The 16,104-nt window shown below is 35.3% G+C and overlaps 2 protein-coding genes across 2 annotated transcripts; both read right to left on the bottom strand.

Moving 5' to 3' along the window:
• Window positions 1-404: 404 nt before the first annotated feature.
• On the bottom strand, window positions 405-2,161 carry LOC133870929 (transcription factor MYB36-like). The gene is made up of 3 exons (XM_062308213.1): window positions 1,909-2,161; window positions 1,429-1,558; window positions 405-1,323 (listed from the first exon to the last, which is right to left on the bottom strand). Exons 1-3 carry the CDS (start codon window positions 2,042-2,044, stop codon window positions 555-557), a joined length of 1,035 nt encoding a protein of 344 aa, XP_062164197.1. The 5' UTR covers window positions 2,045-2,161; the 3' UTR covers window positions 405-554.
• A 10,236-nt stretch (window positions 2,162-12,397) lies between these two features.
• On the bottom strand, window positions 12,398-14,335 carry LOC133870920 (transcription factor MYB36-like). The gene is made up of 3 exons (XM_062308198.1): window positions 13,966-14,335; window positions 13,466-13,595; window positions 12,398-13,352 (listed from the first exon to the last, which is right to left on the bottom strand). Exons 1-3 carry the CDS (start codon window positions 14,099-14,101, stop codon window positions 12,578-12,580), a joined length of 1,041 nt encoding a protein of 346 aa, XP_062164182.1. The 5' UTR covers window positions 14,102-14,335; the 3' UTR covers window positions 12,398-12,577.
• Between the last annotated feature and the right edge of the window lie 1,769 nt (window positions 14,336-16,104).

Raw genomic sequence — 16,104 nt, 5'->3', positions numbered from 1 at the left:
TCCCTCACTAACTGTGAATTAGGGTATAAGTCATAATGTATAATGATTTAAATCTTTTATGTGATAATCTCATTAACACGTACACCTAAACCATATTTAATGTAACTTAAGAATTACATATACATAATAAATGTCACACAAATATATCTGAGGATATGCATAACATTTTAATTTATCCCATAAAATAAATATTACTAAATTAAAATGTCACAAATTAAATTTGGGTTTTATGGCACTATCCCTAACACAGGAGTCCCTAGAGATAATTTTTCTATGATATTTGTAGGCATTAATTATGTTATATGAATTTTTAATCATTGGGATTTCTGGAGCAAATGGAGCTCTTTAAGTTAAAGCTTGAGAAGGATATATATATCAAGCAACTGCTGTCACTGCCACATCAATTAGCTTTAGAAATGGCAAGAGACTAAGGACTTTGGCATTATTATTCACACAATTTACAAAACGTGTTATCAGATTCTTCTCTCTTCCCCGTTTTATGATCATCACAAATTACCATACCGTCACTCCCTATATATGTTACAAACTATATATTATAACCTAGCTAGTTCATAATCTTGAAACATCTGCTGAGACGGAAGAACCGAAGTAGTGGAGTCCCAAGAGTTTGAGGATGCTGATTTTGTGTCGAAGTCATTAGACCACCAAATCAGGTTGTCCTTTGAACCATTCATCTCTTTGAAGCAATCAAATTCAGTAATCTCATCTTCCTGAGGCACGAAAGCCACATTTTTGTTATTAAGAAAGTCATCGAGTTCAGCTTGGAAGCCTGAATCTTCCCTTCCTCCGATATTAGACTGTAGTTCTAAACCGTCTGCTGGATTGTTCCCAGTGATGAAGGCCATTGAGTTGTCTGGGGATGATGATATACCATGTAACGAATTCTCTAATTCGTTTACCTTTGGCATGCTTATAGCAGCAGTGGGTGGTTCATACAAGTCGATACTTTGTCCTTGCCACAGAGCGGCAGGACTTTCATTCAAAGATTGTAGGCTCTGGATCATGATCTTTTCTTGCAAGGGATGCAACTTTGGCCACAGCGCGGGATTATTGTAGAGAGAGAAGGGTTTTTGAAGGCTTTGAAGTTGCATGTGGAGTTGAAGTCTTTCAAGTGCCGAGTTGCTTAAGGCTAGTGAATATGAGTTATTTTCCACCCCATTTGCATCTTTTCTCTCACCCATAGATGATGTGTTAGACTGATCTTTGCGCCTTCCTAGTAATTTCTTCTTCAATCTTGTGTTCCAATAGTTCTTGATGTCATTATCTGTCCTTCCAGGCAGTTGAGCTGCAATAATGGACCACCTAAAGGCAGATGGAAATTAAAACAAGTTTAGCCTCTACCAAGAAAACGAGGAGGAACAAAGTGCAATAACATGAGAAACAGTGCACAGAGAGAGAGAGAGAAACCTGCTGCCAATACTTATATAGAGGCTGCAGATGATGTTGTCTTCTTCTTCAGAGAATCCACCATGCTTGATGTTGGGCCTCAAGTAATTTAACCATCTCAGTCTGCAACTTTTTCCACATCTCTTAAGCCCTGTGAATTGAAACCCACCTAAAGGTCAAACTCATCACTGTTTTATATATATATATATATAACCGTTGTATATGGGGATTCGTCCCGAAACGCAAAGTGCCCTCTTTATATAGGTCGAGTAAAGCTCAAAATTTTGTCTGCAATCGTAGTCCTAAAAAATTGTTTGCACTTAATTAAAGGAGTTGAACCTTAGACTTCACGCTTCATGAGGCACTAAAATTAAATGACTTAATTATCACTATATTGAACCCCTTAGATTAACTGATCACTCTTTAAAACATGATCATCCTTTAATTTGAAAAGGAGAATCAAAACCAAAAGAAGATAATTATTTGTATGGGAGAACATACCAATTTTCTGAGGAAGAGCAATCCAGTTGTTTCCAGTTCCATACTGTTCAATATAGGCTTTAAGTTTGGCATCCTCTTCCGAAGACCATGGTCCCTTCTTCACGTTTGCCTTGTCACAGCATGGAGCTCGACCCATCTCTCTTTATCTTTCTCTCTCTCTCTGTCTCTCTCTCTCCAAGAAAAGTTCTGAAGAAGGCTGTCTGAGATTGTTAAGAAAAAAGGGGGAAGAAACACCAAGATTTATAGGTAGGAAAATTGGGTGATGTGATGCTTATAAGGACAAAAAGTCTAGCTTCCACCTCACTCCTCTACCCTTCCTCACTATTCAACCCTGTTTCTTTTTTTTAGGGTTTCTGCAGTCTCTCTCTCTCTCTCTTCCTTCCTGGATTAGTTCGCTCATCCATATATACTTTATTATTATGCATGCAACTGGACAAAGTACAACACAAATTTCTTCCTCTTTTAAATATTAAATTACACTGCTTTTTCTGGTCCAAATAGTTTATTATTTGAAACCCAGTGCTGCAGGTATTTGATCAGAAGAAGCCTCCATCCTTTTAGTTTGTCACTATTATCCTTGAAATGTTCGAATCCTAGCCACCCTAGCTAGCACCTAAAGCTTTAATTGATAATGCTACGGAAAATTATGCAGAGAAATGGGATCATTGGCTCCTATTTTCTAATTCAATGACACATATGGCTGTCCTTTTTAACAAGGCACATGTAATTTGTAGCAACAGAATTGCATAAGCAAAGGGGCGTAATCATTTTAGTATTTCAAAATTAATGTGATTTTTAAAATTACTATTGAATTAAAATTCAATAAAAATCTATTTCAACTTTAAAGGAATAAAAAGATATATAGTATATAGCATTACTCATCAAACACCACATGTACATGACTTTTGGATCGATGTGCTTTTCAGAATAATGGTTTACCAAGATTTTAGCTGGAAGTACGTTTCTTCTAGGAAACTTCTATTGAATTTTGTAATTCTCTGTGATTAATTGTATCATATTAAGGGTAAAGAAGCGAATAAAATTATTTGCGTTTTTCTTTTTAATTCTTACGATCGCCCTCAAGTTATGCACAAAATCATCAAGAAGTGTGCAACTTAATTGCAAAACTTTTGTTGATGAATCTGGGGAGCGCAGCAAGTGGAATATGCATATATATGGACGCGAGTGAATTCGGCGCATGCATGCTTAAAATTCATTAATGAAGTCTCCAGATTAACTCTCCTTTAGTCCGTAAGCGTAAAGTTATTTGAAGTAAAGATGGGTCGACTTATTCATCCAAAAAAAAAAACAAAAAAGATGGATCGATTTACTGTGATAAAGTGATTATCAACAAAGAGAGAGAGAGAGAGAGAGAGATTAAAGCAATGTTGACTCGACCTAGCTACTTCAGTTAGGTGATGATAGAAATCATAAAAATAAAATAAAAGAGATTAAAGAAAACTCGTATCGACTCGCTCTAATAAGCTGATCATGATTAAAATCACCAATAAAAGAAGAGAGATTAAAACAAAGTCGAATTGACCCGTGTTTTAATAAAGTGATGGTAGAAATCACCAACAAAAGTGTTAGGTTTTTACTTTGACAAATTCAGTATCAAAACATATTTTTTTGTAAGTTTTAAGTCTATACCATTCACATCCATGTAATTTTGGAGCTAAAATCGAGAAATTGAAGATCTAATTCGAACAAGACCATTCATGTTTGCAAGAATGTGTGTCGAGTTCTAAGATGACTCAATCGAGTCCCAATCGAACATAAGGTTAAAAGGACTTCCAATAAACCTCATTTGCAAGCCGTTTGAAAGGCGTTCGAACGAGAGAGCCAGAGAATACTCCAATCGAAGTGTTGTTCGAAGCCCGTTCGATCGCAAAATGATAAATTTTGTAAAATCCTAGATCTTGCTCGAACAAAACTTATTCTCATTCAAACGAGACTGCGGCAAATTGTGAAAACCCTAGCTAACTTAGTTTAGAAGGTACTGCTTTCTCCCTTTCTATATAATCCTCACATACCACGACTCCTACACACTAAGAGAGGCTATGTTTCATTGATTCAAGAGATGTTTTTCATTCTTCTTGAGCTTAATCAGATTCAACCTTCTCCTAGTTTTGTTCTCATTCAAATCACATAAAAACCTACAACCACCATAGTTCTAAAGTTCTGGGTTGAAGCGAACAAGGTTATTCGATTTTTCATTCTTCTGAGGTTAAACAGATCCAACATTCTCCTAGTTTCACTCCTCATTCAAATCACAAAACAGCCTACAGCCACTAGAGTGTTGGGTTGAGTAATGCTCAAAGCCCCTCATGTGTCACTTTTGTGTCCATCTAAAAATGATGTGGCTTTTAAAATCATCATTGGACTTGTGATTTATCACTTTTGAATTTTGATCAAATGGTAATTTTAAAAGCCACCTCATTTTTAAAGAGACGCAAAAGTCACACATGAATGATTTCTAGAATTACTCACGATGAGAGTTGAATGTATCATTCGTTGGAATTACAAGAGCGGGTTTAGATCAAATTTTCAAAAAATAAAAAGATTTGGATCGCGACTTGCTCTCCTACACTACAAAAAAACAAGACATTAGCCACGTGGCTACAATAGTCATTACTGTAGCCACATGGCCAATTAGCCACGTGTCATAATGACCACGTGGCGAGATGTAGCATAAAATATGAAAAAGTCAGTTAGCCACGTGTATTAATTACACGTGGCCAACTCGCAACGTGTATTTATTACACGTGGCCAATTGAATTGGCCACATGTATTATTTACACGTTGATAGTTGGCCACGTGTAATTAATACACGTGGCTAAAATATTTTTTTAAAAAAAAAATTGAAGAAATAAAATTTTTATAAAATATTTTTAAAATTTAAAATTTTAGCAATGTGCTTTATGAACATGTTTCCATTTGCATGTTTTGGGGGGAGGGTTTTAAATTTGTCTTTGATTTCAATTTTTTTAATTTTTTTTTTTCATTTCTTTTTAAAAGCCGGATCTATCTCGCTTCTTAATTTTTTTTTTCTTTTTTTTAGAAATCTCTCTATCTCTCGTCTCTCCTCATTTTCTTCTTTTTTTCTTATTTTTTTCAACTCTCTCTCATCTCTCCCTAGCTCCCACGTAAGTCTCTCCCCATTTTTCATCAAAAAAATGGCTCACTTTGTTTGTATTTTTTTCTCAGCAGACGACGACTCACCCCCACCCGGACGCACGACTCGATCGCCAACACCCGGAGAAGCTCGTTTTCGTCGTCGGTGATGGAGAAGAGGCCGGTGATTTGTGGGTCCTTTTGATGGTGATTTTTGGTCTTTTTGTTAAATTTTTTTTGTCCTTTTTGTTAGTCGCCGGAGTAGTTGGTTTCTTTTGGTGTTTTCTGCTCATTCTCGGCCAAATGGGTATTTTTGAAGTGGGTATTTTCGTCGATCGGTGGTGTGGGTATTCTCGCCGGATCTCGACGACGAGTTGGACGAAGATCCGGCGCGGATCTCGCCGGATACACCGGCCCTTTCTCCAGATCGCCGGATCTCGACGACGTACACCGGCCCTATCTCCGTATACCGTATACCGTATACAATATTAGAAAGAAAAAAAAAATGAAGAAGAAAAGGACAAATCGATATTTGTTCTTTTCTTGTATTTTTTTAAAAAAAAAAAAAACAAAATCCTAATTTTGGTGACGTGGGTAAGGAATAGGTGGTTAAAAATATATAATTTTCCATTTAAAAAATAAATGCATACATTTAGCCACCTGAGGATGACGCGTGGCTAAAAGTCAAGTGGCTAAATAGCCACATATATAAAATTACACGTTGCTAAATATACATTTAGCAACAGCCGAATATACTACTCGTAACCCACGTGGCTAACTGCAAGTGACTAAAAACAAGGTTTTTTGTAGTACTACTATGAAGAGAATAAAAAATAGATAAATATTTAAAAATAGAGTTTTTGTGATTGTTTTTCATATTAGATGGAAAGTGAATCATATTTCAACAAGTTACTAATTATGTAATTCTCTGCAATTAATGGTATCATATTAAGGGTTAATTAAGCTGCCTATACGTTTTGTATAATTAGGATTGCCAATGGGTGTAGCAATCACTCGATCGGTTAAGATGGCACAATGGCTTAAAATAACTAGAGAGACAACTGGGCAGGTTAAAGCTTCTCCTTGATAAATCATTTCAATGCCCTAATGCCATCCCCACCCCAAGACAAAACACAAGACACATTTTGTACGTTACAACAAATTAGGTACAGTCAACCCTACTGATCAACCGGGCGGGGGGGGGTGGGCGGCCTTCACGTGAAAGATGGAATTCCTTTTTTACGATAGTTATATATAATTATTACCTTACTGTAATTAAGTTTTTTGTTATTATTTTTAAGAGCCCTAACCCTTACAGGTTGTTAGGGTCAATATAATTAGAAAGTAGAGGGGAATTAAGGCAATATTTTAACAAGAAAGGAAGAAAGAAACCAAACGAAAGGCATTGCAAATTCAAACCTTTTTGAAGAAGCATCACTGATTGACCTCGGTTTCCTAATTTCATATTCTCTTGATCAGGTTTGGAACGGCACCAATATAGAAATAACAAGAGGAAAACCACCAAAATTCAAAAGCACTCACTCTTTCACTTATTGTTTAATTAATCGTGTCCACATCAATCTTTGGGAGGAAGAAAACATGCTTCTGCTTGTCTTACTCTCAACTCTAGAATCAATGCATTGACAAATGCATTTCATATCAAAAGAAAGAACTCAATGAATAAATAAAAGGTCACAGCATTTCATCATCAAGAAGACCAATTAACCTTAAGGTCATTGTATTAGAGCCGGTAAAGGTGGGATCTTGACAAGAGAGGATAAGTACTGGGCTATACAAAAATGATATGGAATCATTGGTGCTAACTCAAGATTTTCACTGATCCTCTTGTTAGGTCCAGCCAATAGCTTCTTATGCATGTGTAATGCTAAAATAGTGGAACCTACCTCCATGATTGCAGTACTAACCTCATTCTTAATTCAAAGTCATAGAGAAAATTCCTTCACTGATTAATTAAGGGAGAGGAAAAAATCCAAAAACAAAAGAGAGAAAAATTCATCTTTCTTACCTAAACAGTTTCTTTTTCTTAAGATTAATTTCTTCAATTTCCATCTTCTTCCTCTAAGATTTTGTGCAGTTTCTAAAAATTCCAATTACCGTATGGTCCGTACATATCTTTCATGGAAATTAAACATACGAGTAGAGACATGCTATACATCCTTTATTGGTCCAATTCTCTCGTTCTCCCACTTTTCAAAATTATCATTGGATGTGTGAGGTTTTGTGTGTGATACATATAGGCTCCATAGATCAAATGGTAATTTTGAAATGTAGGGAGATGAAAAAATGAAACATTTCTCATATATATGTGAGTACGAGATGTGATATACATTCTCCCATGATCTTTCTTTCATCCTACCACTTTTCAAAATCACCATTGGATCTATGAGGTCATGTATGGCCGGGATGCATATTGGCCCCACAGATCGATCTAATGATGATTTTGACAGTCATATATGACACTCATGTTATACCAGCTGATATGACATGTTTTAAGTAACTAATTATTATGCATGTACAGCCACTTAAAATAGGTCATGTCAGCCGCTTGGCATTCTTGATTCAGTCTTTAATTAACAAAGTTGAGATTGATTTGAACCACAATATTCGCAGGAGAAGGAGGACAACATACGGACGTAGATCGATATCGTCATGGGGGTTGACAAAGATGCTATATACCAGTGGACTATTAATTAACGTAATATATATTTTATGTCTGTCTATTTACATGTAAATTTCTTTAAAAGAGACAATTCAATGCATAATTGCTCAACTTTAACAACTTAATTATTTTTAATCAGCAGAAATTTAATCTCCCATGCACTTTATGTAATATAATGCACCAAGACGCTACAAATGGACGCAGTTGCTGACCTCAAACTGTGTCTCTATCTCCTCCCTGCAGTATTTGTCAAAACCCTAGGCCCCTCTGGCTATTGTATTATTTTTAAACTAATATTAATCTTATATATTTATTATTTTAATTTCCTAACAAACCCATGACGCTGAGCATCCAAGTAATTGACCTGGGCCTTCCGATGATCTTATCTCCTTAATTAAAGCAAGAGTTTTTGGTTCTAAAATTTTCCCTTAATTATATAGTACTGTCCACTAATCCCAAGCGAGGGCATAATTCCCCCCGTATATATAACAAGAACACGAGAGGTAAGAGGAGTTGTTGGCCATGGGCTTGTTGCTAATTAAAGATAATGCACAAGTTAGCCGTCCATATACTTGTTCACGTATCGGGTTTGAATGATATTGATTGAGAGATCGGTATAAAGCTATTAAGCGGGTCATACTTTTCAACTAATCTAATTTTTAATTTTGTGTTGAATTTTCGAATAGTACAAAAAATTACCCGCCTTTCGTAAATGGTACGTTGTTCTCCTCCGGGCAATAGTGTGAAAAGTCAATTGGTACGTGAAGAGTTTGACTCTTAAGGCAGAAAAAGTCTTTGCCGTGTGTTCAGTATTACAAATTGGCTGAAGAGGGTGAAGATGATGGTGTCACAGAATTTGACTCTGGAGTTTCCATATATGCCTGAGTTGGTGTCACAGAATTGATAGTTTAATCATTACCAAACCAGATGAAGCTCAAACTGACATCGAATCCACTTTAAACATTAATAGGAGAAAATTTGAGGATTAAACAGACAAAGTCAACCATCATTTAATCAACTTGAGTCCGTAGTACTTAGTGGGACCTGCAAAACGAGTATTCTTGTTCTCAATTCAAGTTGTTACAACACGCTAAGTCCTTTGTTTTGTATTTTTTTTTCTTTCTTTTGTTAGGGAAAAAAATTTCTTACCAATTGACGCCGGAACAGAATAGCGATTATTTTGTAGGCTAATCAATAAGTATTTTGCAAGGAAGATACAAGAAAATCACCCCAAAACAGAGAGAAAACTCTGAATTCTGATAATTAATCAATAACAATTAACTGTCGAAAAACGCCCACAAGCCGGGCTTAAATAGCTGAAAATTAGGTTTAGGAGAATTTTTGCCAAAAATAGCAAAATCCCGAAAACCCTAATAAAATAAAATACGTAATAAAATAATTATTCTGTCGAAAATCTGGCCCAAATCGGGCTCAGAATCACCTCCTAAACAATAAACGAAAAGTTATCATAAATGGCAAAAAATATCTAAAATTAGGGTTTTGACAAGGAAAACAGCGGATTTTGGGGCTCGAAACGAGGCGCACCGAGCGAAGCTGGTGGCCACGACGTGCGCGCCAAAGAGAGCTTTCCGAATTGGGGTCATATGCGCGAAACGGATACTCGTAGCCAAAGTTATGACCAAATTACTGCAGCGCACTCGAAAATTGCCCCAATTAGGCCAAATTACGATTTCTTGCCAATTTTGCGCTGATCCGCCTGCTCCAGGTATTTCAGCGCCATTATTGTGCAATCTGACAACTCAGCGTCATCAGACTCAGATCCTCCTGCATCACCAATTAATGGAGGGTAGAATTCCACTAGTAGGGATGTCTAGAACCATTCCCAGCTCAACTTTTTTTTTTTCTTTTTTTTCTTCAATTGTAGAAAACAACTATCACCCAAACATCATTTTAAACATAATGTCTTTACTTTTTTTTGGTATCCATAATTTGAAAAAAGTCAAAAACAAAACAAAAAAATCGTACACCGAAACGTTTATCTCTATAAGTATTATGTGTCTTTCGAACATGTACGTGCTAATTAAGAACATGTATTTTTTATTAATGAAATTAAAAAAGCACGAAAGAAACACAAGTTATTAAAAAAAAATAGTAATGATATATATCCAACTCTCATCCCACTGTATTAGCCTTTATTAAAAAATTGAAAAAAATTCAAGGTTTGTGGGCACTGCCACATCAGCCAGTGGAATAAGAGTTGAGTATTCAAAATTACTCATTGAAAAAACATGTATTTTTCACATGCTAAAGGACATATAGCACTTTTAGAGACCGAGTTAAAGGAATTTTAATACAACTCAATTTGTCGGAAATTTTTGTTTATATATATATATATGAGATTAAATTATAAAGGAACACCATGACCAATAGATACAAAGGAAGAAAACAAGGAAATACAACTAAAATATAGTAGCAAATACAATAAACTGAATACAGACTAAAGAACCACACAAAACTCCATATGCACCATGGAGGGTCTAAATCAGGAAAATGGAGGTGAGAATGCATTTAAAGATGTACCATGCACGCTCAAAAGGGTAGAGATGTCCAAAAATTAATTGCTTGTAACTGTCATTGAACGTTCGATCTTCGAGTCGAACGTTCGTGGTTAGGGTTGATTGATTGTTCGATTATACTCATCGAAAAAAAATGACACTTCTCCCAACTAACACCAACTCCAAACATCTTAGGTTATAATTAGAGCACTCTTAAACTTATTTATCAGATATTACAACAATTGTAATTTTAGATTAATCAAGAGTTCATTCACTTCTTATAATTACATGAAACCCCTTTATGAAATATCAGTAGTGAAATTAAAGTAAAAATAAAATAAATTTGTCGTCACTCTATTTCACTATCTTTTAATCCTTGAGTCATCGATTTAATCTTTTGATTATTCTCATACTATTGAAAGCATATTTCATTGAGTATATTTAATTTTTGTAACTCTTAATTTACTAAAACGCTTAGGCTCGAGATTTAAAATAATCAATTCCTTTTAAATTTATCTCAAACATATATTTCATATCTCTTTAATTTCAATGATCAAAATGATTATGAATTCCATTTTGAGGAGTAGTGTTCTTATACATGTGACCACCCAATACATCGAAATTTTGACCGTACAAGCTCTCACTCCTAAATGTATTAAAATGACATACACTTCACATTTGAGTTTACATTCATCTCAAGATTTAGAGTCAATGCTATAAATAGTCGCGAGTTCAAGTTATTCAATCGGCAGTAGTTTATAGAATAACAACTCATGTAATCCCGTTCAGCATATTCTTATTGAAAATAATAAATAGACTCCAAACTAACCACACCCAAACAATTAATTAACCAAATACTTAAAGTAGTAAAATAGTTAACATGGATATTTAGTTACGAAGTGGGTACTCTTTGAACTCGAAGAGAAAAATCAATATGGGGCAGTCAAACCTAGGAAATCAATTCAATTACGAAGAACAGCAAATTACAAGAAGTTCATACTCACAAAACCTACGAAGAACAGCAAATTACAAGAAGTTCCTACTCACAAAACCTTTGCAGTCGTCACACTTTTAAATTATAACAAGTGACTCACTTGTCTGTTCTCTCACGAAACCTCTTAAGAGTTCTTCTTCTTTATCTCCTTAACCGAAACTCTGGTTGGCTTCAATTGTTGAAGGTTGATAGTTGAACTAAAACTCTAAGAGAGATATAATATTAATCAATCCAGATTTAAAACCCTCTCTTAGCACACAAAATTTCAGAGTAGAATTCTTAATAAAACCTTGCCTAAAAACTCCTTTAAATAGACCTTAGAAACTCTAATACAAGTCAGGAAATGATTTCTACACGGCAGCGCCTGGACAGGTTACTATCGTGGCCGAATGTACTTAAGAAAGAAAACTTTCTATAAGATCGGTCCGGACTGGGGAACCATCTGTCCAGACATAACAATATAAGTTATCTTTCTGTAAGAGCTCTCCGAACAGGAATATCATCTATCCGAACACATAAAGAATTCCGAACTTTCATTAATTCCTATTCAGACAAGGCTTATGGTTATCCAGACAGGACAGAACTATGAAAGCTACTAGAAGTCCTGTCCTGACACGACTTCTATCAGACTTCTAGAGACCATTCTTCCCAAAAAAATAAAGAAACTTTTGTCATTGAATGTAGCCAAGAAATAAAACTAACACTACCCACACCAACATATCAAGTAGAAGTCTCTACTTTTATGATCAAAACAGATCATCATGATTGAAATATTATACTCTTATCAGATGGAATGCCCAATCCCTCAATGACTGAATAAGGGTACAAGTCATAATGTATAATGATTTAAATCTTTTATGTGATAATCTTATTAACACGTACACGGCCTAAATCATATTCAATGTAAGTTAAAAACTACATATACATAAATGTCACACAAATATATATGAGAATATGCATAACGTTTTAAATTACCCATAAAAAAAATATATTATTATTTATTATTGTTATTATTATTAATAAATGAACATGTCACAAATTAAATTGGGTTTTAGGGCACTAACATATATAGGAGACCCTAGAGATAATTTTTCTATGACATTTGTAGCCATTAATTATCTTATATGAATTTTTAATCATTGGGATTTCTGGAGCAAATGGAGCTTTAAGTTGAAGCTTGAGAAGGATATCAAGCAACTGCTATATATGACTGCCGCAGCAATTAGCTTTAGAATTTGTAAGAGACTAAGGACTTTGGTATTATTATTCACACATCTTACAAAACGTCTTATCAGATTCTTCACTCTTCCCCGTTTTATGATCATCACAAATTACCATACCGTCACTCCCTATATATGTTTCAAACTACATATTATAACCTAGTTCATAATCTTGAAACATCTGCTGAGACTGAAGAACCGAAGTAGTGGAGTCCCAAGAGTTTGAGGATGCTGGTTTTGTCTCGAAGTCATTAGACCACCAAATCAGGTTGTCCTTTGAACCATTGATCTCTTTGAAGCAATCAAATTCAGTAATCTGATCTTCTTGTGGCACGAAAGCCACATTTTTGTTATTAAGAAAGTCATCGAGTTCAGCTTGGAAGCTTGAAACTTCCCTTCCCCCAATATTAGACTGTAATTCTATACCGTCTGCTGGATTGCTCCCAGCAATGATGAAGGCCATTGAATTGTCTGGGGATGATGATATACCATGTAAATAATTCCCCAATTCGTTTACCTTTGGCATGGTTATAGCAGCAGTGGGCGGTTCATGCAAGTCGATACTTTGTCCTTGCCACAGAGCGGCAGGATTTTCATTCAAAGATTGTAGGCTCTGGATCATGATCTTTTCTTGCAATGGATGCAACTTTGGCCACAGCGCGGGATTGTTGTAGAAAGAGAAGGGTTTTTGAAGGTTTTGAAGTTGCATGTGGAGTTGAAGTCTTTCGAGTGCCGAGTTGCTTAAGGCTGGTGAATATGAGTTATCTACCACCTCATTTGCATCTTTTCTCTCACCCATAGATGATGTGTTAGACTGATCTTTGCGCCTTCCTAGTAATTTCTTCTTCAATCTTGTGTTCCAGTAGTTCTTGATGTCATTATCTGTCCTTCCAGGCAGTTGAGCTGCAATAATGGACCACCTAAAGGCAGATGGAAATTAAAACAAGTTTAGTCTCTACCAAGAAAACGAGGTGGAACAAAGAGTAATAACTTGAGAAACAGTCCAGAGAGAGAGAGAGAGAGAGAGAGAAACCTGCTGCCAATACTTATATAGAGGCTGCAGATGATGTTGTCTTCTTCTTCCGAGAATCCACCATGCTTGATGTTGGGCCTCAAGTAATTTAACCATCTCAGTCTGCAACTTTTTCCACATCTCTTAATCCCTGTGAATTGATACCCACCAAAAGGTCAAACTCATCACTTTTATGTATGTATATATATAACTGGGGTATTTGGGGATTCATCCTAACTAAATTTTTCGGATACCGTGCAAAATGCCTCTCCACATAGATTAGATAAAGCTTAAGATTTTACCCGCAAACATAGTCCCAAAAAATTATTCGCACTTAAAAGGGTTGAACCTTAGACTTCATGCTTCACGAGGCACTAAAGTTAAATGAGTACTTAATTATCACTATATTGAACCCCTTAGATTAACTGATCACTCTTTAAAACATGATCCTTTAATTTGAAAAGGCAAATCAAAACGAATCAAAACCACAAGAAGATAATTATTTGTATGAGAGAATATACCAATTTTCTGAGGAAGAGCAATCCAGTTGTTTCCAGTTCCATACTGTTCAATATAGGCTTTAAGTTTGGCATCCTCTTCCGGAGACCATGGTCCCTTCTTCACGTTTGCCTTGTCACAGCATGGAGCTCGACCCATCACTCTTTATCTTTCTCTCTCTCTCCAGGAAAAGTTCTGAAGAAGGCTGTCTGAGATTGTTGAGAAAAAACGGAGAAGAAACACCAAGATTTATAGGTAGGAAAAGTGGGTGAAGAAGTGGGTAGAAAGAAAGAAACCAAACGAAAAGGCATTGCAAATTCAAAGCTTTTTGAAGAAGCATCACTGATTGACCTCGGTTTCCTAATTTCATATTTTCTTGATCAGGTTTGGAACCGCACCAACATAGAAATAACAAGAGGAAAACCACCAAAATTCAAAAGCACTCACTCTTTCACTTATTAATTAATTAATCATGTCCTCATCAATCTTTTGGAGGAAGAAAACAAGCTTCTGCTTGTCTTACTCTCAACTCTAGAATCAATGCATTGACAATGCATTTCATATCAAAAGAAAGAACTCAACGAATAAATAAAAGGTCACAGCATTTCATCATCAAGAAGACCAGTTAACCTTAAGGCCATTGGATTAGAGCTGGTAAAGGTGGGATCTTGATAAGAGAGGATAAGTACTGGGCTATATATACAAAAATGATATGGAATCATTGGTGCTAACTCAAGATTTTCTTTTCAATTATATATATATATATATATATATTGTGGAAATTACCTCCATGATTGCAGTACTAACCTCATTCTTAATTCAGAGTCATATATAGAGAAAATTCATTCACTGATTAATTAATTAAGGGAGAGGAAAAAATCCAAAAACAAAAGAGAGAAAAATTCATCTTTCTTACCTAAACAGTTTCTTTTCCTTAAGATTAATTTGTTCAATTTCTATCCTCTTCCTTTAAGATTTTGTGCAGTTTCTAAAAATTCCAATTATGTACTGTATCTTTCACGGAACTTAAACATATGAGTAGAGGCGTACTATACATCCTCCTATAGTCCTTTTCTCAACCTCCCACTTTTCAAAATCACCATTGGAGGTGTGAGGTCATGTGTGTGATACATATGAGCTCCAATTCACAGATCTAATAGTAATTTTGAAAAGTGAAGAGATGAAAAAATGAAGCATTTCATATATGTGAGTACGAGACATGATATACATTCTTCCATGATCTTTCTCTCATACTGTCACTTTTCAAAATCACCATTAATTAGATCTGTGAGGTCATGTATAGCCAAGATGCATATTGGCCCCACAGATCTAATAGTAATTCTGACACTCATACATCATACTCATATTATACCAGCTAACATGACATTTCTTAAGTGACTAATTACTATGCATGTACGTAAGTGTAAGCCACTTAAAATAAGTCATGTCAGTCGGTGTAATACGAATGTGATAAATGAGTGTGAAAAGTAGCATTATTGTTTCCGCATACTCATTGCAATAACGATGAAAAAAAAACAAAACAAAACAAAATTAATCGCTTTTGACCGTTTGATTTCCTTCTCGATCTAGTGTGTGGCAATCTCTTTTTCTCGCATCTTTTTTTTTCTTTTTCTCTCTCTCATTAATTTGGGAACTAGCTCACATAATATTGCTTTGCTATCACACCCCCCTGCCATTCTTGATTGATCAATCTTTAATTAACAAAGTTGAGATTGATTTGAATCACAATATTCGCAGGAGGAGGAGGACAACATGCGTACGTAGATATCGTCATGGGGGTTGACAAAGATGCTACCAGTGGACTATTAATTAACGTAATATATATTTTATGTCTATGTCTATTTACCTGTAAATTTCTTTGAAAGAGACGGTTCAATGCATTTAACGACTTAATTATTTTTAATCTGCAAAAATTTAATCAATCTGTTATTATCTCCCATGCACTTTATGTACTATAATGCACCAAGACGTACGCTACGTACAAATGGACGCAGTTGCTGACCTCAAACTGTGTCTCTATCTCCTCCCTACAGTATTTGTCAAAACCCTAGCCTCTAGCTATTGTATTATTTTTAGGAAAAAATCATATTTAGTACTTAGATTTTTATCTCATTTAAATTTTGTCATTGAGTTTTTAATTT

The sequence above is a fragment of the Alnus glutinosa genome, chromosome 6 (genome assembly GCF_958979055.1).
Source record: "Alnus glutinosa chromosome 6, dhAlnGlut1.1, whole genome shotgun sequence".
In the NCBI taxonomy this organism is placed as follows: domain Eukaryota; kingdom Viridiplantae; phylum Streptophyta; class Magnoliopsida; order Fagales; family Betulaceae; genus Alnus; species Alnus glutinosa.
Note: the sequence above shows the minus strand (reverse complement) of the source record. Positions and strands in the feature narration are given on the sequence as shown.